Raw genomic sequence first — 25145 nt, forward strand, 5'->3', positions numbered from 1 at the left:
CAAGAACTTTTTAAGGGTTTGAGACTTCAAAATTTGCCCCTTCAAGTCTCTGGATCAGTACTTTATTGTGCAATCATAAAAGAATCATCCACATTTCGTTATATGTTGTAAACTACTTGGAGTTGTTTTTGAATCCACAAATATAGAAATATAATAAATATGATAACACAACTTGGGAAACAAGGAGGGTTGCTATACACAAATCATATTTTGTTTTTCTCTTTGCAGGTAAAAATATAAGTATAAAAGTAGTATCGACATTATAATGAAAACAAAATTGTGTTTGTCAGAAGAATAATTATGTAGTGGGCATCTTATATTACTCTTTCCTTTAATCAATCTCTTTGTAACATTGATTTGCTCCATATAATCGATAGTAGAACAAAACAAGGATGGAATAAAATAGTGAGCATTTGAGAAAAATTCAAGATGCCAGGCCCTTAATTTGCATTATATTCCAAACAATTCTGTGCTGGTTTTTTTCTGATTTTTTTATTAGTTATGTTTTATTTAAAAGAAAAATTATGCAACCATGGAAAATGGGCATTTCTGAGAATAAGTAGTAATGCATCATCAGATTGTTTGCATAGTGTATTCACTTTCAGAAGTGATTGGCTTGGAGTCAGCAATTAATGGATGTGGGACTTAGCTCTGCTACAGATGGTTTTCTGAAAAATATTTTCAATTGTAAACACATCTCCTCTTCCTTCCTTTATCAAGTCTTTTAAGAATGAATGGACATTTATTGTTTAACAATGCATGGTTTACATTCTGAAGATACTATTTTGAATGAACACCTCATAAACAGCCATCCGTGTAATTGCAAATATATTTCTATGGGAGTTGTGAAACAAATATTTTGTTCCCAATAATACATTTACACACTTAATTATCAGTTGTTAGAATTTTGTTGCTAAGCTCAAAACAGTTTTTATATTGTGTGCATATGTCAGTATTTTTATATTTTTAAAATTACACAAACTAAATGAAATCTAATGTGTGCATACAAGTATTCATGCAAACTAAATATGTAGCCTTTTCTTAGTATTTTTCTACTTATCTTCATTGCCACTTCCTTTTGATGTGGATCATGGGATTTTTCAAATTTATTGAATTGCTTACGTTTGCTGAAAAAGTAATTGGCTCAATAAAAATGAAAGGTGTGCTCTATATTAACTTCCCTAATTCGATATTTTGCAGATATATTGGACTACTAATTCTGTATTTCACAGTGAGCATGCAAGGTTTGGGGACTGGTCTAAATGAATTTCCCTTTATGGGTCAATAATAATAATAATAATAATAATAATAATAATAATAATAATAATAATAATAATAATAATAATAATAATAATATAATCACTGTATAAAACTAGGATAAATAAATGTTGATATTTATTAAAACCAATGTACTAGAATGGTACATTGGTTTTAATAAATATCAACATTTATTTATCCTATTTTATTTTTTAAATATGTATTGATAAACAATAATTGTAAAACTTGATTAAAAAACTAAAAACCACAAGGTGTTTCATCTATATGAAATAAAATTCTGCATGCATAATTGTTTCTGAAAACTGGATAGGAAAAGAGGTGGTATTTTACACACACACACACACACACAGGGAGGGAGGGAGGGAGGGAGGAAGAGTGGGGGAGGGACTGGAGGCATATTACGCCTGTAACTAAGTGGTGTTGATGCCATTTCTTTCCCACAGTTACCTATGTTCAGTGTTCACAAGGTTAGTCTGTGTACTTGATGGCTTTATGCACTTAGTCTGACTGTAGCCAATTGCCAATACCACTTTTAGACAGTATTACTCATATTCATGTTCAGACGCCCTAGTCCTGTGATGGTGAACCTATGCCACATGTGCCAGAAGTGACATGCAGAGCCCATCTCTCTGGACACGCGAGCCATTGCCCGTTGCTCTTCCGGGTTCTGGCGTGCCGGCCAGCTGATCTTCACATGAGTGCTGGAAACTGGAAGAGCAGCTGCTCATGATCCTCCAGTTTCCGGTGCACGTATGCACACTGGGCAGCTGCTCTTCCGGTTTCCAGCATACACGTGCACCGGTCACCTGGTCTTCCGGCTTCTGGTACACATGCGTGCATGAAGACCAGCTGGCCGGTGCGCATGCACGCGTGAAGACCGCCGCTCTTCCAGTTTCTAGCATGTACACGTACACTCCCGTTTTGATACTCGGTGCCAAAAAGGTTCACCAACACTGCCCTAGTCAATATAGGTTAATATAGGTTAATATATTAACCTATATTAAAACAGCAGGTATATTGTCGTCTAAAGATGCTTTGAACCATGGCAGGTAAATGCATCTAAATCAGTAAATAATTGTAATGTGCATAAAATATCAATGCCCAATCCTTACTGACAGTCATCTTTAGAAATTTCTATCATTTATTCATAACTATCTTTATGAGGTAGAAAAAGGAAATGTCTCAACTCTTTATAATTTTGGAGCAAAGCATTTTACCTAGATCTCTCCAGCCTAGATTACTGCATGTCCTGCTTTGGAGATGAAAGGAGGATTGTATGTCCTGATCAATAAATATGGCTAGAATAATCGTGTATGTTTTTCAGTGGTGTTTGGTAGTATTGATCATGATGTTCCCTTATCATAGCTTTCTGGCTTGGATTTATGAGGCACATTATGAGTCTTGTCTATCTAAGTAATATGGGGTGATTCACTTCCACTCCGCAGGCTGATAATCCCCAGAGGATGTGTTTATGGGCACACATGGAGCAATGTAAACCACTGAAATAAGCCATTTGTATAATGAATCTCATTATCAACAGTTTGCGAATTACATACAACACTGCCTTTGTTTTCCACTAATTCTTAGCTTTGGAAGCCATGGAACTCATGAATTGGCACACTTATTCAGTTTTTGGATGAGGGAGAGCAAACTTTATATTGAAAAATGGATGCTTCTTTGGATTGAAAATTATATTATTTGTGTAATGGAATGTCACTGATGTTGATGGGGTTACACAGTTTCTAAAAACACAATGTGCATCTTCGGGATGCTTCTGGATTCAATAGTCTTGTGTAGGTTGTAGGTGGTCAGGTGTGCTTTTGACAAATCCCATCTTATGTACTAATTAAAGTATATTAGCTCCTCTTTGGAGCACCTGGAAACCAAAACTATATATTGGTACAGAACTGGGCTAAACAAATAGCGAGCCCATTGTACCCAAGGCCTAAACAATAAGGATTGTGTTTACAGAATTAGAAAATATATGTGGCTTCCTCATTCATCTCTTTTTGCTAGTTAGGAAAGATCAGTAATTGCTTGCCAAAGCAAACAAAGACATTTTCCCCCCACTTTCCAAGGCTGTTGAGCAGCACAGTGTGTTGTTAACTGTTAGTAGTAGCTTCTCCTTTTTTTTTCTTCCCTATAATCTGAAATAAAATAGTAGGAAGCCTTCAAGATGGAATGTTTGAAATCACTTAATGAAAGGAAATATAAATAGGCATCAAAAGACATGAAAAAGTCTAATAAAGCACAGCATGGAGGACATGGCTGCATATACTAAAGAAATTAAGCTAATTTAAACCTTGCAGACACTGCTATTTATGCCTTCCGATAGACTCATCAGTTTCTAGGGACTTTAAAGGGCAGAATTTATTTATATACTTTTATTTGGGGAAAGAAAGCTGCTTCTAGATTAGTGATGGACAGGAATGTTTTCTTCATTGACGATTTTTGTGTCTTCTTCAAATTGGGGATCATTTTACTGCTGAATATGATTAGGCTATAGATTTAATTCCATAAATAGGAAGAGTTCCACAGATATAAGGGAGCAAGAGAATTGGTATTCCTCCAAAACATTGCATATCTTCCCTGGGCCCCATCCCCCAAAATCTACCTAGCAGAAATCTACACGTACATAAGAGTTGGCACTCTTTCTGCAGTAATTCTAAAGTAAATCAGAACTGGCATCTTAGATGTGCAACATTTAAGATAGTCCTTGCTTAACAAGAGTACTTGGGACCTGAATTGCCATTGCTAAGTGATGCAGCTAAATGATGATAAAATGAGACATCACGTGACCATATTGCTTAACAACTCAGGCCTGCTTGCAATCCCACACTTCCTGTTGCCGTTGTTAAGCAAAAATCACGGGTTGTTGGAAGACCTGACATGACTGCAACTTTCTGCTGGCTTCCAACAAGCAATGTCAGTGGGGCTGGAAGTTGTAAGTCCTGGGAACTTGCAAACAGGGCAGAGGACTTGTGGGTACTGCAGAGTAAGGCAGAGGCTCTTGTGGGGACTGGATTCAGGCTTGCTGCGGTGCCACATGAGTGGATGTGGGTTGAGGAGGGAGTGTTGTGGTGCGGTTTCAGTTTTCAAAACACTCATATAGAACACATTGTTTTGAGTGATTTAATGGGTACATGCATTCTTTGCATGATTATCGCAATAGAACTGTTTTGTGGGTGGCCATTACCCACAAGTCCTCTGGCCTGCTTGCAAGTTGTTCAGGATTTACAACTTCCAACCCCACTAACATTACTTGTTGAAAGTTAGCAGAAAGTTGCAGTCATGAGAGTCCTCAATGACCCATGATTTTCACTTTTTACTGTTATTTCTCAGTTTTGCATTTCGTTTCCTGCTCACTTCACTTTACAATTATGTCTCAACATTGGATAAGAACACAAAAGTGCACTCTTTATTGCTACCAAAAGGCATTGCAATGTCAAGAAAAAAAATTATATTTCACTAACCTTTTTTCCCCTTTCCTTTCAGTGTCTGAACTACAGGAAGAAGGAATAAATGCCATAAATTTACCACTCAGTCCAATTCCTTTTGAATTAGATCCTGAAGATACTATGTTAGGTAATTTGAAATACTTTTTTTTCCTTTAAACTGGTCGTAAGTATGCCTTTTTTATGCGGAATCTTCCTTCTTCATTTCTCTCCATTTTTTTTCAAAGAGGAAAATGAAGTTCGAACAATGATTGATCCCAATTCAAGAAGTGATCCAAAACTACAGGAACTAATGAAGGTAATACTTGTTCTTTCACCTTCAAACACTTTGAAAGTAGTCTATAAAATTCAGGCAAAATAAAGTAAGCTGTGTTTCATTCTCTTGAACTTTATTTTTGTGTCACTGGATCGCATCCAGCCTTCTCCTACCACCATTTACTCAAGTCTTTACTCATTGTAAAATATATTTCCTTTAAGACAAATGGCTAGTGAATCACTTGATTCTTTAGCACAAAATAGTTTGCAGATTATAGCTTTAACACTGATTCCTTATTTTATTTTCTAAATGGGTAAAATATTTATTTAAAATAGTTTTAATCTTGCTATTTAACTCTGTTAGACTTTCCAAGATATAAACAAATAAATAATCTGAAATACAACAACAAATGATAGCCGAACAAAAATGGAATAATTCATATTTACAGCAGAACTAAAAATATACCCAGTGACTGAAAATCAACAATCTGCATTTTTTAAACCTTAATCATAGGCACCAAAGACTTGTGAAATTAATATTCTTTAGCATGTGGGAAGAAAAGAGTTTATTGCAGTTCCTTTTCTTCAGATATTTTTCTCCTGGTTTGAATGTCAACTTATTTAAAACCAGACATATTTGAAGTTTTTAAGAGAAACAATAGACGATTTTTTAATTTAATGGGAATGCCACAGTATAAACTGAAATTGAAAAAGTAATATTCTATCAATGGAAGATAATTTCATTTTAATTCACTAAAAGAAGGTGGAGAAACTATTTTGGTGAATTTTTCCTACAATCTGCAGTCCCTCCCATATGCTCCTGGGAACCCTCAAGCTTCTAGAACAGATTTTTGGAGGATTACAAAATAAAGTTCAAATTCCTGAAAATCATCTTTCCCTTCAATCGGGTGGGTTCTACTTACCTTTACTACCGGTTCACAACAGGAGCGCACATGTGCAGAAGCTTCTGTGCATGCGCAGATTGTCCATAGTGATGTCCGGGTGGGTGGGCGGAGACTTCCGCCAGTTTTACTGCCAGTTCTCAAGAACTGGACCAAACTGGGGGCAACCCACCACTGCCTTCAGTTAACTGGTATGGAGTGCCCATTTTGTGAGATGAAATAAGATTTAATTTAGTTGCCCAAAGGGAGTTTTCACCATAATTTCTAAACTGTAATTCATGTGATGAGTAGCAGGTTTTTCTTGGTGAGTTGAAAGCCTGATAGGAATTTAATAAAATCAGTGGACTACCTACCTTTCATCTGAATCCAATATTAGTGACTTTTGAAGATAAAAAAAAAATCAGCTAAACTTCTAGTGCTGCTGAAATTAGAAATGATAAAGGTAAAAGTAAAGGTTCCCCTCGCACATATGTGCTAGTCGTTGCTGACTCTAGGGGGTGGTGCTCATCTCCGTTTCAAAGCCGAAGAGCTAGCGCTGTCTGAAGATGTCTCCGTGGTCATGTGGCCGGCATGATTCAACGCCAAAGGCGCATGGAACGCTGTTACCTTCCCACCAAAGGTGGTTCCTATTTTTTCTACTTGCATTTTTACGTGCTTTTGAAACTGCTAGGTTGGCAGAAGCTGGGACAAGTAACGGGAGCTCACCCCGTTACATGGCAGCACTAGGGATTCGAACCGCTGAGCTGCAAACGTTTCGATCGATAAGCTCAATGTCGTAGCCCCTGAGCCACCGTGTCCCTTTTTTTAGAAATGATAGTTCCAATAATTCTAAGCAATTAATATTTTTTCTAACAATATGCTTAAGAACGGTCAAACTATTTCAAAAGTTCTTGATACTGAGATTGAGATAATTTCGAAGACACTTCCATGTCCACTTTGCGTAAAGTGAAAGAGAGTTTTTTCTGCTATTCAAAACTTACATATAGCTTTTAAATAGCGGAAAGTGTATCTCCTTGAAAAATTAGAGTTTGAGTCCAACATTTTCTTCTATGAACAAAAAAAAGCTAAAAATAGAATTTACTGTAAGTGATTTATTTGCTGAGAGAGCAAATATTGGAATGTGAAGAACATTCTTTTAAGTTTCATTGTTTACTTCATGTATATTAAGTAGATTAATCTTTAGTACTGATTGGAGAACTGAAAAAAAATTGATATTGATATCCCTTCTGAATCATTGCCCAAAAAAACCTTCATAATTCTGTTCATCTGGTTACTAGGAGCTGAATGTGATTTGAGGATGTCTTTACCTCATGCTTAAATACCATTGAATTTAACTAGTGGATTGTAATAATTATATTTTAAGTTCCATTGAATTTCACTGTTGAATTGCAATAATTTATATTTTAAGTCTTACCCAGTAACTTCTCATCCAGTAATCATCATTAAATAGTTGTTATGTCTACTGATAATTGATTAGAAAAAATATGATTCTGCTATAAAATAACTTCAATATTTGGGAAGCTGAAAAATGGGTAGCTTTTTTTTAATGGTGTAGCTTAACATATTTGATACAATATAACATACACCAGTCATAAATACTAATATTTCAATATCAATATTTTAATTCTTGTATTTAACTTGATACACTGCATCTTTGGTAAATTATGTTGAGTTTTTTCCTATTGTTTTGAACATCATACTTTTGAACAACATACATTTGCTAAATCTTGGTCTCTTAACAAAGGTATTAATAGACTGGATTAACGATGTGTTAGTGGGAGAAAGAATAATTGTAAAAGATCTGGCTGAAGACATGTATGATGGACAAGTACTGCAAAAACTCTTTGGTAAGAACTAATTTTATTTTCATGCATGTGTGTGATGAAATTTTGCTTTTACATAGAGTGGGTTTTTTAAAAAAAAAAAAGCCCAAGAAATAATGTCTAAACAGCAAATAACCATTTTCCTTATATTTGTATTATATTTTAAATTATTTTTACTCAGCATCTTAAATTAGACATCTCTCTGAAGTTTGACACTTGAAAACTTCAGTTACATTCTGAAATTTATCTTTCTGTAGTGCTACCATATTTAATGATGACATCCAGATTTATAGGCCATTTTTGAGAAAAACTATACTATAAAGTTTTGAAAAAGCAATAACTATAATTAACATTAGTAAAATATTATAGATTGTTTTATCTAGGAACCTCATTAGTCAATACTGTCAGATATAATATTTAGAAGAAATAAATGTAAAATGTATTGAAATCACTGTACTTTATTAAATTATTAGAAATCTGCTATAGAAGGAGAGGTTTTCCTTACTGTACTTAGATTTGCTTGGTGAATTGTCAGTGGTTACTTTTGAAATTTTAAATTAGTTTCCCTATAGAAAATCCATTTTGGAATATATGGAAGAGGATGTCTTCACGTTGAACTTGGTATGTGGAGTTGAGGCAAAGACTTGTTTTTTCTTCCATTATCACTTCAGAGAAGCTTGAGAGTGAGAAACTCAATGTGGCTGAAGTCACACAGTCTGAAATAGCTCAGAAACAGAAGCTACAGACAGTCCTTGAAAAGATCAATGAAACCCTTAAGCTTCCTCCAAGGAGCATCAAATGGAATGTGGATTGTAAGTTATTTATTTACAGTACAATTTGCATTATAAATACTACATTAAAATTGTGTTAAATTTATTAAATAAGAAAAGAACCAGAAATGTTTTGTACAAAAATGTTTTTGTACGGAGTTTAAATTCCAATGGTACATGCCATGTAGCATTCATGAATGAAGGCAAAGTGTTGCATTCGTCAAGGAATAGTGGGTTCAAAACTGGAGAGGTCTTTTTTCTGGTTTCTGATATAATTTGCTATGGGGCTTTGTAGAACAATAAGTGCGAAAAAGACTTACATCCAAGAAAATCCAAAGTAATTGATTCACAGGAAAATAAAAAGTCTAGACTATGTAATATTGTTATTTTTCGTATTGTTACTTGCCCAGAGAATTTTCTCACAAATTTTGGAGCAAATCCTATAATACATTTTCCTCCTTAAATTCTGCAAAGAATTTGCAGACATATCCAAGACATGCTTCTGTCTATTCCTTTCAATTTCCAGTTAGCTGAGTTAGGTTAAAAAAAAAAAAAGACTTTCCCAGAAGTATTCCTGGCTAAAAGGATATCTAAAACTAGAATTCTTTCATCCAAATCAAGTACAGGAGAATCTTCAACTTAGACCAGTCACTTAGTACCATTTGAAGTGGATGGATTGCTCTCCCCCTGCCCTCAAAAGATACTTAAGACCCAAGTCTGAAGTTCCAATGGCAGTCTTTGCCTCTCCCCCCAGCCAGTTGATTGAATTTTGGGCGCTGGACAGCTGACCCACATTTATGGCCGTTTGTAGCATCCCATAGTTTTACAACATTTTTGCCAGAAACCAGTGTTTTGTTGTGGCTTTCGGCAAAAAGCATTGGACAATGGGCTAGTTTAGCAACTAGCATTTGCTTAATGATCACTATGTTCATTTAACAATTGCTGCAAAAAAATATCACGTGAGTGCCTCAGCTTCCAAGCATCATGACATATAACAGAAATTTGGGTTCACTATGGTTGTAAGTCAAGGACTTCCTGTATATGGGACAATACTCCATGCTTTATCCTAAATATTGTGCTGGATCATCGTCCATGAAGACTGAAAATACTTCTATATACATTAGGCTGTTTTGCGTACGCATATTTGTCCTGTAGATAGCCTAAAAAAAAATCTATTGTTTGGAATGTATTTCATAGTAGCTTGCAAAAGACCTTTTATCAAACTTAGACAAATAATACAGTTGAATAGTTCATTAGTACTATTCCATTGTTGTTCAATAATATGTGGGTAATCTTGAATTGAAGCATGCTTAACATCAAATACTTCGACCTGGTATTCATGGATATCTCAAGTTAAGGGAATAATAATAATAATGCTAGAATATAGTTATGAATTATTTCTTTTGATGATTGCCGATTAGAAATTTCCTATAATAAGTCTTTTGATACCTGTTAGTGTTGAGTACATAAACAAAGACTGCTGTGAAAGACCTCTTAACAAGTTTGTGAGGAATGTTTGAGTCATTCTGTTTAGTAAGTTATTGCTCAAGGGTACGAGCTAAATGGATTCATTCATCTTCCTGCAGACATTATGATACTTAAAACTAAATTAAGTGCATGTTATGAATTAAAAAATATCCTTCTCATATTTTATAAATCAACATTGGAATAGTGCAGATAAAGGAATGTCACCGAGGTATCCATAGATAGTACTTAATTCAGCTGCCGAAACCTCTTAAATCACAAGAAGCATGCAACACCAAACTCGCTGGAATAATGTTGATTTAGTTGTTTTTATAAGATCCATTGATTTATGGTAGGAAAGAGAAACAGAGGAAAATACTCTTGGATTAATCTCTAGTGGGCAAAATGTTAAAAGATTAAAATATACTGCATGCTGATAGTGGTTGGGAAGTAAATATTTCAGTTCCTCTCTTTCAGCTGTCCATGCAAAAAGCCTGGTTGCAATTCTGCATCTTTTGGTTGCATTGTCGCAGTATTTTCGGGCTCCCATCAGGCTGCCAGATCATGTGTCTATTCAAGTTGTAGTTGTCCAGGTATGAATGAATGAATTTCTGTATCCTTTTGAAACCAGAGAAAGTGTAAGAAAAAAAGGCATGTTTCTGGTTGATCTTTCTTCAGTGAGAAAAAAAAGTCAAAAGCACAGCATTTCTTTTTTAGAGCTGAGTGCACTGTTGTCATTACTGATAGCATAACAGCAGAACGGCAACATTAATATAGTAAAGGTTAAATCAGATTTTGGCAAATTGTAACTCTGAGGTTGTCATGCAAGAGTCCTAAAGTTAATATTTTTCACCTTTCTGGTTGTTTTGCTCCATGTTGTGGCACTCTACTGGGACTACACAAATCTTCTGAAAGAATATGCACACAAATCAAATTTTCAAATCATGAAAGAGTCTGCCAATTTCCAGGTTTACATTGCTGCTTCAAAAGCTGCTCCCAGCTCTCTCTGCATACGTGCGCACATGCATTTTGCTTTACCGAGGGAAACGTGGAACGAAGTGGTAACTTGTGCAAACACATGTGTAAAGCAGCTTGTAAAAGCCAGGAAACAGAGGCGTCTGCTTTGCAATTTGAAAAGAGATGCTTTGTATATGCTCCCCTGGGTTCAAAGTATTTCCCTCAAAGGATTTGCATGGCTCTACTTCCTACTTCAAATATTTGTGTTTGCTCACTGAACACAAGTTTAATAAATGCTTCTTTTGATATTACATGTTCAGCTTGGCAAATAATATAGATCTTTCTATCAGCTTGTGAATGCCTGCCAGTCGTATCACCTTCCTACGATTTCCAAATTCACTTTTTAAAATTATTATTATTTTTACTGAATTTGGTCTTGTCAGTTCTTCAGATTTTTTTCTTTCTGGAAAAAAAGAGCCTGTGAAAATTCTAGCTTCTGTGATAAATATTTCTAAGACCAGCTGTTTTCTGTCTCCTTAAAATAACAGGAAGAACAAGTTTATATTTCGTATAAGTAACCATACAGAAGTGAGCTTATGGCTTGTGGCTGTTTGGAAAACAAATGCAACAATACCTGCCTGAAATTGGTTGCCTGGGCTTTATTCGAGAATTACTTCAAGTGGAAGGGGGGATACCTTTTGATTCTTGTGGTTAAGACTTAAAAAATATGAGAATACATCACCAAATGAGTAGGACAATATGCCACATTTGTAGGATAAGAGTAATAGAACCAGCTTCCATTGTTGTCCTAACGCTGTAGTGAATAATCACCCTAATTTGAAGTTCTTCTTTCTACAAAAGGCAGAGGACAGTTTCAAAGCCACATGAAAACAAACTGGGAATTTCAGACAGAACCCTGGTGACAGCGAGAGTCCTGCCTACTATATTCACTGCACTGTAGATAAATGCATTCAACATATGCCGACATAAGTATTGACTGTTCGGCTGTGGAATGAGCTGTTTCTCCCTGCTATTGCTTCTCAGTGTGTTGAGAACATTTCTGTCAGCCCACCCAAGTAAACCAGACAGGAAACACAGCAAGATGGACTAATTCCACTTTATTGTAAGGCTACATTAACAGAATCTTGCAAATCTGAAAGTATTAACTTCCCACTGCCATTTTTAACCATCCCATCAATTAGGGCAAGTCCTTCCTAAATTTCTTTCTCTGACAGTTAAGTGACTGCAGCTCTCTCTCTCTGTCTGGCTCTTTCTCTCTGTCTCTCCCTCCCTCCCTCCTGATTGTTCCCTAGGCAGCATGTCTTTCCCTTGTCCCCAAGTCCATCTAAATAAACTATTGTAGTTTCTTGGCTTTGGACTGTTTCTTGTTAGAAGTGGCACATGTATTAAGACTACTTCAGGCAGCCTTATAAATTTTTTTCTTTAGATATTTAACTGGCTTTTCTTCTGAATTTTGCTTCTGGAGAATCTCCCTTTTCACCATTGGCATCCTTATAAGGGTAGGACAGAGTTTTCCAGACTTAGCAACTGGCAGCTTCCAGAATTCTTGGCAATCAACGCTCTTATGAACTGAAATCCCCAGATCTGGAATATGCCATAGTTGGGAAGCACTGGTGTAGGAATATGTAAAGCTTCTTGTATATTTCTACAAGGTGAGAACTGTACCTTCTAGGAAAAAAATGCAGAATAGAACGTGTCTGTCTGTTGGAGTTGGTTGTTCTTACTTCAAAACTAAATCAAAATGCTTATTCCAATTTTCAAACCAATTTCCAGTTATTATTTTGAAATGTACTTGGAAATGCTTACTTTGACAGAAAGCATGTTAGACATTCCAGGCTTTGAGGGGAAAAAATAAAACTATTTAAATGTTTATATAGAATTTTTTTATAATAAAAAGTATTTATTAATGTGGAAATGGGAGAAGAGTTATGAATGCATTCATAGTAATGACCAGGTAAAAATAGTTGTCCATCCCTACTTTCCATAGGGTTAAAATATAAGTCTCCATCCAGTCTCTTCTCAGCCCATCTTGTATCATGGATCTTCTGCTGCCTTCTGTTTCCAGTTTAAAATTTCTGAGCTTCCCCTAGAATAGATATAAGAGTAACATGAATATTCAGCCATAAGGAATGCTTGCCATTAACTTATAAAAATTCCTGTTGAGCTATCCTTATATACATGAGTCAGGGTTCATACAGGAAGATTCCCATCTTAGAATTAATAGTTAATAAAAGTATAAATAAGGAAAGAAATTAGAGAAGACATAATCTTACAATTTAAATACAGTCTATTTTATGGCTAATTATTGTTATTTTTTTCAGAAACGGGAAGGAATCCTCCAGTCCCGACAGATCCAAGAGGAAATAACTGGCAATACTGAGTAAGTCAAGTCAAGGTTAAGACATGCCAGCTTTACCAAATCTTCCTTTTTGATTATGGGTTCTACTAATGGAAATTTCAAACAGGCTTCACTCCAAATAATAAAGAATGATGTAAAGATGCGGAGATGTTCTCAATGTAAGAAGCTTTAAAATCAAGTAAATCCTTAAACAAGAAGGTAATTTCCCCGTGTATGCTTTTTTTAGTAAAGTTTTTTTTATTTTTTACACACAAACAACAACATACAATATACCTTTCTGAACAAAACGTCGGCCAGGTACATGTTCACATCAAATTTACTTCTTTTCCAACACTTCCTACATACTTTCATCAATATATTTTCTCTCATTTTTATTTCCCTATTTGCATTTCTCTTTATAAATCTAATTTTACCCTTCACCCCCAATTTTAATCTTTTATCAAATTGTCCCTCTTTCCCCTCCCCTTTTTTTCTACTCCCATTTATATTAAACACTTATATTCCCATTTAATAATTATATTCTTTTATATCTTCTACTTATCCAACATCAACATCAATCATATCTTTACATTTCAAAGACAATTTATAGATTGTTAACCATAATCAAAAAAGAAAAGAAAAAACAAGAAAAAACTCATTTTTTCTTCATAATAACTTCTACAATATCATTAATACATCCATAATAACCTTCAAACATTTTTTCTCATTCCAATCTCAATATTTATGTATTTCACATCTCATTAGTATTTCAACCAGTAATTTATTTCAGTTCTTTTTTCTTTTCCTCTTTTTTCTTTTCCTCCTCTTTTTTTCTTTTTTCCTCTTAAAATTATTTACTCTTTTTGCTTTGTCCTATATTTCCACCTACTCTCCTTTTCCTCCTTTCCCCCATTTTTATCTTTTCTCTATTGATCCCTAAATGATCCTTTGACTTTGTATTTTTTTCTTTCCTTCTTTCTCTCCTTGTCTCTTCCTCCCCTCCTTATTTTTATTTGCCCTTCTTGTTTGCAATATTTTTCCATTTACTCTCCTCATTCCCCTTTTAAAAATTCCTTTTTTATTACTGCCACCCCCAGTGTAATCTTCTAAGTTCTTTGTCTATTTCCCTTCTTTAAGGAGTTTTTGTGAGTGCCAATGTAGAGAGAAGTCCAATTAGAAACAATTCAGGTGAGGGCTTTCTTACTTAGTGGCACCAGATTTATAGACCTCCTATTCCTTGGTCATTCAGACAGAACCTTCTGTGGTGTATTTTAATGGAATTTTCAGAGTCAATCTCTTCTGTTTTGAATGTAATTAGCAGGTGTATGTTTAATTTGCTTTGCCTATTTCTGCATTGGACAAAATGTATTAAATGACTCTTAAGAGGACTCATACAAATAATTACGTTATTTCTTTTCTATAGGGCAATGTCAGGACGGCATGGTAAGTACACATTGATTGTTGAAGTTTTCTAGATGTTTGTAAATTATTCTCCAACTAATGATATTATATAATTCAAAGTCAACTAAGTTCACATTCTGAATTTTCTTAATTGATCTGTAAATGTACATTTCTTCCAAAGAAAATAATTACATTTCTTAAATCAATACTTTGTTATACTTTCTAACCTGCATGGCTGGAGAACAATAGATTTCAAAATAGATCGACATGACTGTGCATTTGGTAAATAATGGCCAAGGATTATTTGGGTAGACCAAATATTCCTTATTAAATGTAGATGACTGTCGATGACCTTCTGGTTTTGAAATTCCTATACTCCAGTAATGTAGCATTTAACAGGTTGTTCTCATCAACTGTATTGCAGAACGAGATGCATTTGACACACTATTTGACCATGCTCCAGACAAACTCAATGTTGTTAAAAAGGTAAGTCAAAAGTGTTTTTGACGTGTGCTATTTAACTGTCTTAGAAACTCAGTGAATTTAATTAGCACTAAACTTTGATGTTGCCAAGACATTCCACGTGTTTGTTTTTGTTGTATGCTTTTAATTGCAGTGTGTTATCTAGGTACAGAGCAAAGAATGTACTTTTCAAGTTCCTCAACTTGAGGCCAAGATGATGGTTTCTTGAGGAACAATACACCACCATATATGTATAACAAGGTGCATGGCATCACCCCCTCTTCAAAAAACTGTCACAATACCTTGAACCCAATCCCCAATTTGCACTAGCTAGGCGAGGCAGGCATCAGTTCCAAAGGTGACAGAGCTCTGTAACCAAGAACATTGTCCACTTCTTTAATATTTATAGTTTGAATAAATCCAAGATATGTTCACAAGATACTGCCACTGTTACCTCACTGGATTCTGTTCATGTGGCATCTAATTCAAAATTATTTGGGCTACAAAATATCTTGCAAAAAAAGTATAGGGAAGCTTTTCTGACCAAACACCCTGCAAAAGGAAATGGGTAACTACTATCTAGTAAGATAGCAGTCCCCAGATGCATTAAGGGCGGAAAGTACTGACACTTTCCACCGTTAAGTAGTGGCAATGAAGTTCCATGATTAACCAAACAGCTCCTCTAGATCTAAAGGATATTCTTTCAAATTACAGCAGTTGAAATAATCTCTGCATTTTGTAGAAGTTGATTGACTAAGCGCATAGCTGAACTGCTATCCAAACTTTTGTGAAAATTCCCAGCAATTACTATTGCTCCAGTAGTATCCATACTGTGTCTGTGGTTGACCATCTTAATCCATGGTGCCAACTGGCATCATCAGCCAGGAAATGAGTCGACTGTGGCAAAGAACTGGGAGTAACATCTTTGATTTTCAGATTACATTCCTACTTCTCTAAATAAAGGCTAATCCAGTGGGTCTCTATAGTATGTGATTTGCAAACAAAATCCCATACTTTATAGAAATCATGTAATCCCAAACCTACCTTCAAGTCAAGGATATCAAAATCCCAGAGCCCCAAAAATCAAGGCAAATCAGCCATGAGTCAGCCATAATGTCAAACAGCTTAAGCAGGGAGGGTGCTAGGCAGTAGAATAGGCACTACAAGTTATCTCTGATGCTAAGTTACATAGACGTGCACTCTCTCCTCCAGTTATCTGTGCAGCGCAGCATCTGGTCACGATTGTATTTTGGAGGATCATTCCCATTCTTACTCCTAAAGCTTTAGACTGGTGGAATAGCCAAAATATAGCCAGGTACATCTTAGACAAGGGGACTCCCCCCACACACACACATCTGTGCCCAACTAGATTTCAGCAACACATTCCAGATCTACTTTGTCCTTCATATGTAGAGGACGTATTACACATTGATGTGCCATTCAGCAATGTCAGTTTCACATCAAGGCCTTCGGCATTCTGGTACCTAGGAATTGGGCTGAGGAAACACTTGGCACCTGTTTTCCAGTGTTCCCCTGAAACCACCTGCCTCTTGCCTTCCATCATATCTCCCTCCATATAAGTACTTCAGTTCTCTCTTGGCTTTCTGGCTTCCTATTGATTCTTCTGAATATGCACTGGAGGTAGTGTATAGAAAATCACCATATGAAAGAGCATCTTATTGAAATCTGAGAAGTATTACCAGCTTCCCCCACTACATAAAATAAGTATTTCATAACATAAATGCAGATGCTTTTCTGTACATTATTTCTAGTGAAAGATGGTATAGAAAAGGAGTTGAAATATCGAAATTGCCATTTCACACATTTGTATTATATGATCTCCAGTTGATCTAGATCAGCACAGCTTCCTTGAAGAGAAAACAGTGGCATTCCACTTTACAACAGCTTATATGTGGCTCAGATGTTATTTTCTTTCCTCAGTTATATATATTAAATATATATATATATATTAAAGTGATAAATATTTCCCAGCAATAAGTCATTCTTTATTCAGTATTTGGGATGGAGTTCCATAGCATTTTCCTCTTTCTCAAAAGCCAACGAACAAGCGGATTTACTAAATGCTAAATTATTTTAAAGCTCAGATTGCATGTTTTACAGGACTCTGTTTTTAAAAACTTTAAAGCTTATATTCTTAATTTCTAGACTCTCATTACTTTTGTGAATAAGCACCTCAATAAGCTGAATCTGGAAGTAACGGAACTAGAAACCCAGGTAGGATTATATAGATTTATATTTAGAAAAGTAGAACTGTTTTTTAACATTATTCCAATTTGTACCATGTAATCAATGGAGGTGAAAATGTATTGGAGCATTATCTTTTATTTTCTTGTCCATCCTTCATTTTTTTACAATTATATCATGGGTACAAAACAAAAATCATGTTTGCTAGCAGAAACTATGGCTATTGATAGACACTTTTTCATTTATTAAATTTGTAGAAGGATACAATCAAATTGGGCTTTTGTTGGTTAACAACAAAGCTATAACATGATACATAATAGAATGACTAAAACATTTGTGGTAAGAATAGATTAAATGAAAGCTAAGCCATCCATATAAAAAAGTCAGGAAACTTTCAATATGTTTGCCGGCTAGATGACAGAATCCATCTGACCAAGTATGGAATGGTTAAACTAGAACCCTTTGGTTTTATATAGCAATAATGGACTGGGCTGTTTGATCCTCCAGGTTCTGTGAACATGCCAGGAGAAAGTATGTCATGATGTGTGTTTGTATTAATATTCCATAATACAGAACACCTTTTTTCCTTCACTCTATCAAAAGAAAATTCATAGAATCACAAAAATCTTGTTTTGTTTGCATTTGCTAGAAAATACACTATTTCTACCCTTGATTTCTCCATAAAAGAAAAAACAATAATTGGAGTTAAAGTTTTGAAAATTCCCATGGAGAAGAAAATGCCATTTTTAATCAGAGCATGAATCTATGCTGCCGAAGTTGAGAGTATCATAGAGTTACTGTGTATTGTAGGGTTTTTTAATGCCCTGCTTTAAAATAAAAGCAGTAAAATATTTGCCTCCTAAGAAACAGTGGTACCTTCGATCCAATTTAGCAATCTAAAACTAGCCCCTCTTCTTCAATACCCCAGTGTAAAGTCCAGCAGCCATATTCTATTTTGCACAGTTTTTCATTGTCTTCATTTATCCCCTCCCCCAAGTTTTTTCCATGAAACCATCTGCATGAAAGCTGGTGATAGGAAGGAAGTCTTGGCAGGAATTGCATTCCTCTTTCTGTGACATATAAAGAAATTTGTATTCATTTAGGAGGAGGAGAAAAAAATAAGATACTGAGGAAAATTATAATCTTGTGATATTCAAATGGGAAAAGAATAATGTTTCTTTGTTTTGGTGACTGACATGTCACATTGTTTACCCAATTGTCATTTTCTGACTCAAAATCTACTGGAAGTCCCCCAAAATATGCTATTGAAAGTGGCATTAGACGAATGGAAAGATGGATTGCGTTGCCAGAGGCTAAAGGTCAATAACATCTGAAAGGCAGTGTTTCAAATAATGGGAATTTAAAATGAAAGAGGATTTGTGGCAGAGGAATGAAATAATTAGGGTCTGACTAAAGGAGGTTAAACTGATGATGGTAAGCATTAGGGATAGTTAGATGATGCTAAAATGAAAATGACTATGCTAATATAACATATAGTTTCAGCATTACCCTGAACCCTGGTTTATTATGTGGTCCAAACCAATTCATTGTATGCTAAAATACAACAATAGGGTTTTCCCCCCTATTTCTGCTCCTTTTAAATTAAAGCAAAGAGCCTTGTATCTTCTCTTTCATTAAATATGGGGGGGGGGAACACAATACATGACGGTATTTCTAAAAAAAATCCCTTGACTTTTGAATGGCAGTGAATTCAGTTTATAGTGAATTCAGAAAAATTCTGAATTCTTTCATGAAAATATGGAGGGGAAGGAACATTAAATATGTTCACCACCTTGAATTATTTATAAAAATAATAAAAGCAGAATAAAAACAATCTAAGGCATGCCAGCAAAACTGCAGTGATTTGTCTTATGTATTAAAAATGCTTTCAGGTAGAATTGCTGTTTGAGCAAATGGTAGCTCTTGACAATGGACCTAGGCTGATCTAGAAAACAGAAGTATTCCTGCTTACTATTTTATAGGAGGTCTGGGAAATCAGGGCTAGTGACTAAATTTGCAAAGTAAAAAAAAAGAAAGAAAAGAAAAAAGGTGATGACAAGCCATTTTCATACCAAGCCAAAAGAATTGTATGGATGTCTCTGCAGAAGTCATTTGAAATCAAATTCAGCTCAATTTTTTAAAAGATTTTTTAAATCTTTCGCTAGGGATGCCACATACGTTAATACTTTTTATGTAACGTGGACAACAGAAATTTGGTTTGCTTGAAGTCATGTAGATCAGATATTTATAATATGACTGAGCTTCCCTTGGTCAGGTACTTCAGTTCCTCTGAACCACTTATAAGCACCTGAGTCATATCATTCTTAATTACAGGAACTTCTGTCTTGCATAACTGTTTCTACTTACAAAACTTTAAAATCAAGAAATTAGTTTTTTATCATGTCAAAGAGTGAACTTTATAAGATTAGATCTAAAAATGTCTTATTTTTAAAAGTTTGCAGATGGAGTATACCTGGTGCTGCTGATGGGTCTTCTTGAAGGTTATTTTGTGCCTCTTCACAGCTTTTTCCTAACTCCTGACAGTTTTGAACAAAAGGTAAATTTTTATGCATTTAAAGAAGAATTAATATAGCTATTTATGTTTATACTGGTCATCATCCTAAATTGTGCAGTGTTCAATAGCACTGCACAGAGAGACTTGATTTAAATAAAGATTAAATAAATGTCACTCTTCTATTTTTAAAGTAGTATTCTGCTTCATTATGCTATCTGCTATCAGTAAACAAGTCTAGAATTATGAGTAATTGCTTTCTCTTAATTAACCCATCAGGTACTCAATGTCTCATTTGCATTTGAGTTAATGCAAGATGGAGGTCTGGAAAAACCAAAACCAAGGCCAGAAGGTATTTGTTGAATGTCTTGAGGATGCATTTCATTGGTAAAGCCGCCTAAAATTTTAGGGAAAGTTTCATAGGAAATAAATGCCTATTTTCATTTGATCGTCTCCTAATTATGAGGATTAATTAATTTTCCACTGCTATTTGTTATGTTCTTAGAAACACAAACAAATGAAATTCTAATATCGTAAGTAGATATAAATCTTAAAAATTTCTTTTTTCAGCCCGGAGGAAATTTGATAATTTCCAAATTTGATCTTTGATGATTTCCAGAAATAGTATCAATGATCTTCTTTCTCTAAATACAGATTTTATAAGACTTTAAAAAGGACATTTACTTATCATTTACTCCTTATGCACGGTCACTCATGCCCTCGTTACCTCTCGCCTGGACTATTGCAATGCTCTCTACATGGGGCTCCCCTTGAAGAGCACCAGGAGGCTCCAGTTAGTCCAGAATGCGGCTGCGCGGGTAATAGAGGGAGCATCACGTTGCTCTATAACACCCATCCTGCGTGGCCTGCACTGGCTGCCGGTAGCCTTCCGGGTGCAATTTAATCTGTTAGTGACCACCTTCAAAGCGCTCCATGGCTTAGGACTGGGGTATCTACGAGACCGCCTTCTGCCACCGATAGCCTCCCAACGACCTGTGCGCTCCCACAGAGTGGACCTGCTCAGGGTGCCATCGACCAAACAATGTCGGTTGGCGGCCCCCAGAGGGAGAGCCTTCTCTGTGGCAGCACCGGCTCTTTGGAACGAGTTACCTCCGGGGTTACACCAACTCCCCGACCTCCGAACCTTCAAGCGGAAATTAAAAACTTTATTATTTAATCGTGCGGGACTAGCCTAAATGTATTTTAAATGTATTTTAATTATAGTTTTTAAATTTTAAAGGGTTTTATGTCAGTTTTGACCGTTTTAGTAATTTGGCCAATTAATATATTCGTTTTAAATGTTTTTAAATTTGTTATTTATATTATGTGTATTTTTGTATTTTTAATATGGCTGAGTCCTTCGGGAGAAGGGCAGTATAGAAATTGAATAAATAAATAAATAAATAAATCATAATGCTACCATAATCACAAAATTTCCCACAGGTAACAGATACAGGTAGTCCTCAATTTACAATTGATTGCTTAGCAACCATTCAAAGTTCCAGTGGACCTACTTGGAATCTAATCCATATTCCATGTTCTGATGATCCCATGACTGCAGTTCAGGGACTGGGCAACCAGGCTGCATTGACGGCCATTTACAGGGTGCTGCGAATACGTGACCATGTTTTATGACTGTTATGTCAAAAGAAGCAGTTACTTCTGTTTTTTAGTAAAATTGGCACCAAAGTGTCAATTCACTTAACAATTGTGGCATTTGCTTAACAACTGCATGTGGCGCAGTGGTTAGAATGTAGTACTGCAGCTAATTCTGCCTGCTGCCAGCAGTTTGGCAGTTCAAGTCTCGACAGCTCAAGGTTGACTCAGCCTTCCATCCTTCCGAGATTGGTAAAAGGAGGACCCAGATTTTTGGGGGCAATACGCTGACCCTTTAAACTGCTTAGAGAGGGCTGTAAACCGCTGTGAAGCAGTATATAAGTGCTATTGCTGTTTGCTTAATGATTGCACCACAAAGGTCATAAAATTGGGTTGGTCACATGACCAACCTGCTTTACAGCCATCATCACTTGATTATTGGGCAGACTCTATTATGGTATTAACTTGAGGACGACCTATACATTCAGAATATAGGTGGTTGAAATAATTATTTTCCTGAATCTGTCAAGAGCTCCATTGATGAATTTAATGCCAAACAGATAGGTGGCAAGGGTAATTCCTGAAATCGTGGGGGTTTTGGGGGGAGAGGCTGTTCTGCTAATCCTTGTGCTCTAATATGACTGAAATCACATTTGGGATTGTGGGATTCTATGAAGTTTAACATCAGATCAGATTACGATTCAGTGACTTTGTTGAAAGCCACAGAAATGTTACAATTTGTCAGCAAATCCAGGCATAGAATAGGGCATACCCTGAATATACTATTTCCCATCTGGACATGGCAATTGGTAGAAGAGGGGCAAGAAGGGACAAGTGACAAAATGTGTATCACTTACATTAATCTAGTTGCTCTAGTATTTTGTCTTAGGTATACTTACAACAATTCATTCCATTTTCTCTGGCAAATACAATTACCTGTCATCTAGGATTTGCTATTTTAATACTCTTTCATCCTAAATCAATTTTTTCTTTAAAAGGTGGGGGAGGGAATTGGATTTTTAAAAATGCCCTAAAAACAACAACTAATAGAAGAGCTGCGAGTTAAGATTAGCAGGAGCTACTTCGTGTTATCTATCTATTTATGGATTCAAGTTTGCCTTTGGCATCAGCCCAAATGAGTGAAGATAAAGTGGGAATTGTAGAGTTAGGCTGAAAATGGAGAAACATTACGATTCCCTATCCCTTTCGGCCCATTAATGTTATTACAGCATTTCAATTTTTCAGGTATTTACTGCTTAGAGAAATGGTTGATTTTTTTCCCTCTGGTATAAATCAAACCATACAGACATTTCAGCATTCATGAACAATTATTAACATGCTTAATATGAAATTTCCTGCTCAATATGAATGGAAAAACACATCTGCTTTATATGTTGTTACATCTGGGCACAATGCCTATGCTTAAATTTTCCAGCAAGTACCTGTGTATTGAAAAGCATTTTAATAATTGCGGAGTGCACATAAAATAGCTTTTAAATTCTTCCCTTGTTTTTCTGAATGAAAAATAGTTAAAAACAAGAACAGAATAAAAAATTGGATATTAGATCTTTTGTCTATAACAGAACGGGCACCTTTGTCACCAATGAAATAAAATGTTCCTCTCCCAGCTTTCAAGCAACTTGAAAGAGGCAAATTCTTATAAATAAAGAGGCAGGTTCAGCATAAGTTTTTTCCTGAGTGCTGCGTAAAAATCATTTATTCTTACTGCCACTCAATATCTAGCAATATCTTTCCTCAAAGCTGTAATGTTGTCCTTTCTACCAAGAATAATTGACAAAAGCAGAGCCTTTGGCCTTTTTGGACCAGTAGGACATTTAAGAGTGTGTTGGCCATTCTTATAAAAATGTTTGCAGCAGGAGAGTTGCCCTTCACAAGTTGACATTTTTGGCATAACCAGTTACAAAGCTAGTTGTGTGGATCTGTGTATGTCCAAACTATGAAATGCCACTCTGTGCTCCTAGTTTGGCTTACATGTGTCCTTTTTATGTCAAGCTAAGTCCAAGAACGATGAGGAGCGATTTAGCCAGAATTTAGTTTTTTAGTTGCCTACAACACAATAGACAGAATCTTGCCGGGTTCTACTCTCACCCTAACTAATATACCCCGGAAGATTCTAGGGAGTGACTATCCCAACTCTCTTCCTCTGTCTCCAACCAATTCCAAGCTGGGCCACTTCTTGTCTCACCCCCGCTTTCTGGAATATGTTCCCCACTTCCTGGGAAACTACTGCTTCATTGTAGTCCATTACACCAAACCCCACCCCTTCATGGGCACTGATTCTCAAAGATAGACATTGCACTGTTCTTCACACATTCATTCTCATTTTTATGGAGAATAGAAGCATTTGGGTTGGGGGAGGGGAAGAGGAATGCTGAAGGGTTGCATTTTTGCTTTGGAGTATTTCACCTACCATTTCTCTTTAAGAATATGATGATTAGAAGAAAATAATAATAATCTGATAATGCAGAAAGCTTGACAGGCATTACAAATGGTGGTGGGGGAGCATTGAAGTCTCCACAAGCTGCCCTTGGGATCTCATTGTCAAGGTTTTGAAATAACCAATATTTAAATAACCTGAAGCTATAAAGGTCATTTAACAAACTGTTTTAAAATGCCTTCCGTGCACCTACAACTGACAGAATAAATCAAATGTTGTATTAATCTTGTGTTCTAAACACATAAACGGTCTCGAAAGCAATCACAGGCAGCAGATCCAATCTCATATTTAGTTCTTCTTAATATCTTAATATAGAATGTATTTGCCAAAGACAACACACAATAAATTAGAATCTTTCCCGTAGTACCAGCCTGATGCATAGTATGAATATGTTTAGTGTGCATGGAGCCCAAAGAGAGAAAAAAATATAAAGGTGGTCTTTAAAATAGCATTTGCTTTTCATGCTTGCCCAGAAAGTGCTCTGATGGAATTGGACTGACAGTTCCAGACTATTCAGTTAGCCCTGGACCATTTCTGGGAATTTGGGAAGTGGTCAGCCTACTCATCATGAGGGTATGAGTAGACCAGGCAAAACTAAAACCAAAAATAAACTAAATCCAGGTGTTATCCATGGTGGTGGCGGCGGCACAGTGGTTAAAGTGCAATATTGCAAGCTAATTCTGCCCACAGCCTAGAGTTCAATCCTGACAGGGCTCAAGGTTGACTCAGCCTTTTATCCATCAGAGGCTGCTAAAATGAGGACCCAGATTGTGGGGCAATGTGCAAACAATACTTCTGTATTGTAAACTGCCAAGAGAGTGCTATGAAGCATTATAGGACGGAATATAAGCCTAAATGCTATTGCTATCCCACTCAAAATATCCAATTTTAATATCCAAAGATTAATTTTTTTCTTTTTGGTTTCTGATAAACGCTCAATCTTGAGTTCAGTAATTAGAATCCTTATTGAATTTTTGTTCAAATGTTTAAAATACCTCTTCTTGATTTTAATGCTACCTGTGTTTTTGAGCAGCAAATCTAATTGAATTTAGTCTATCTCAGAAACTTAAAACTTGGGCAGATCTAGTTAGTCCTTGCTTGGGAGAACAATAAGAAATGCCAGAGCTGTAGGTGAGACTGGCACAATGAGATATTACATTCCTGGAGGAATATAAACTACATCTGTATGGTTTGCCAAAAGACTTACTCTGAAGACAGCTGTCTGATTAGCAGAGTCAGTGCTGCAAG

At 35.8% G+C, this 25145-nt stretch overlaps 1 protein-coding gene across 9 annotated transcripts in view; it reads left to right on the forward strand.

Moving 5' to 3' along the window:
- PARVA (parvin alpha) overlaps positions 1-25145 on the forward strand; it is a 78604-nt gene that overhangs the window by 43530 nt on the left and 9929 nt on the right. For all 9 annotated transcript variants that reach the window (XM_058160082.1, XM_058160075.1, XM_058160068.1 and 6 more), the window contains 11 exons: positions 4774-4863; positions 4961-5031; positions 7635-7737; positions 8385-8525; positions 10425-10540; positions 13247-13305; positions 14687-14706; positions 15089-15150; positions 17293-17361; positions 19787-19888; positions 20123-20195. In XM_058160082.1, the coding sequence (XP_058016065.1) occupies positions 4774-4863; positions 4961-5031; positions 7635-7737; positions 8385-8525; positions 10425-10540; positions 13247-13305; positions 14687-14706; positions 15089-15150; positions 17293-17361; positions 19787-19888; positions 20123-20195 (906 nt within the window). The remainder of the gene's footprint in view (positions 1-4773; positions 4864-4960; positions 5032-7634; positions 7738-8384; positions 8526-10424; positions 10541-13246; positions 13306-14686; positions 14707-15088; positions 15151-17292; positions 17362-19786; positions 19889-20122; positions 20196-25145) is intronic.

The sequence above is a fragment of the Ahaetulla prasina genome, chromosome 1 (assembly GCF_028640845.1).
Source record: "Ahaetulla prasina isolate Xishuangbanna chromosome 1, ASM2864084v1, whole genome shotgun sequence".
NCBI lineage: Eukaryota > Metazoa > Chordata > Lepidosauria > Squamata > Colubridae > Ahaetulla > Ahaetulla prasina.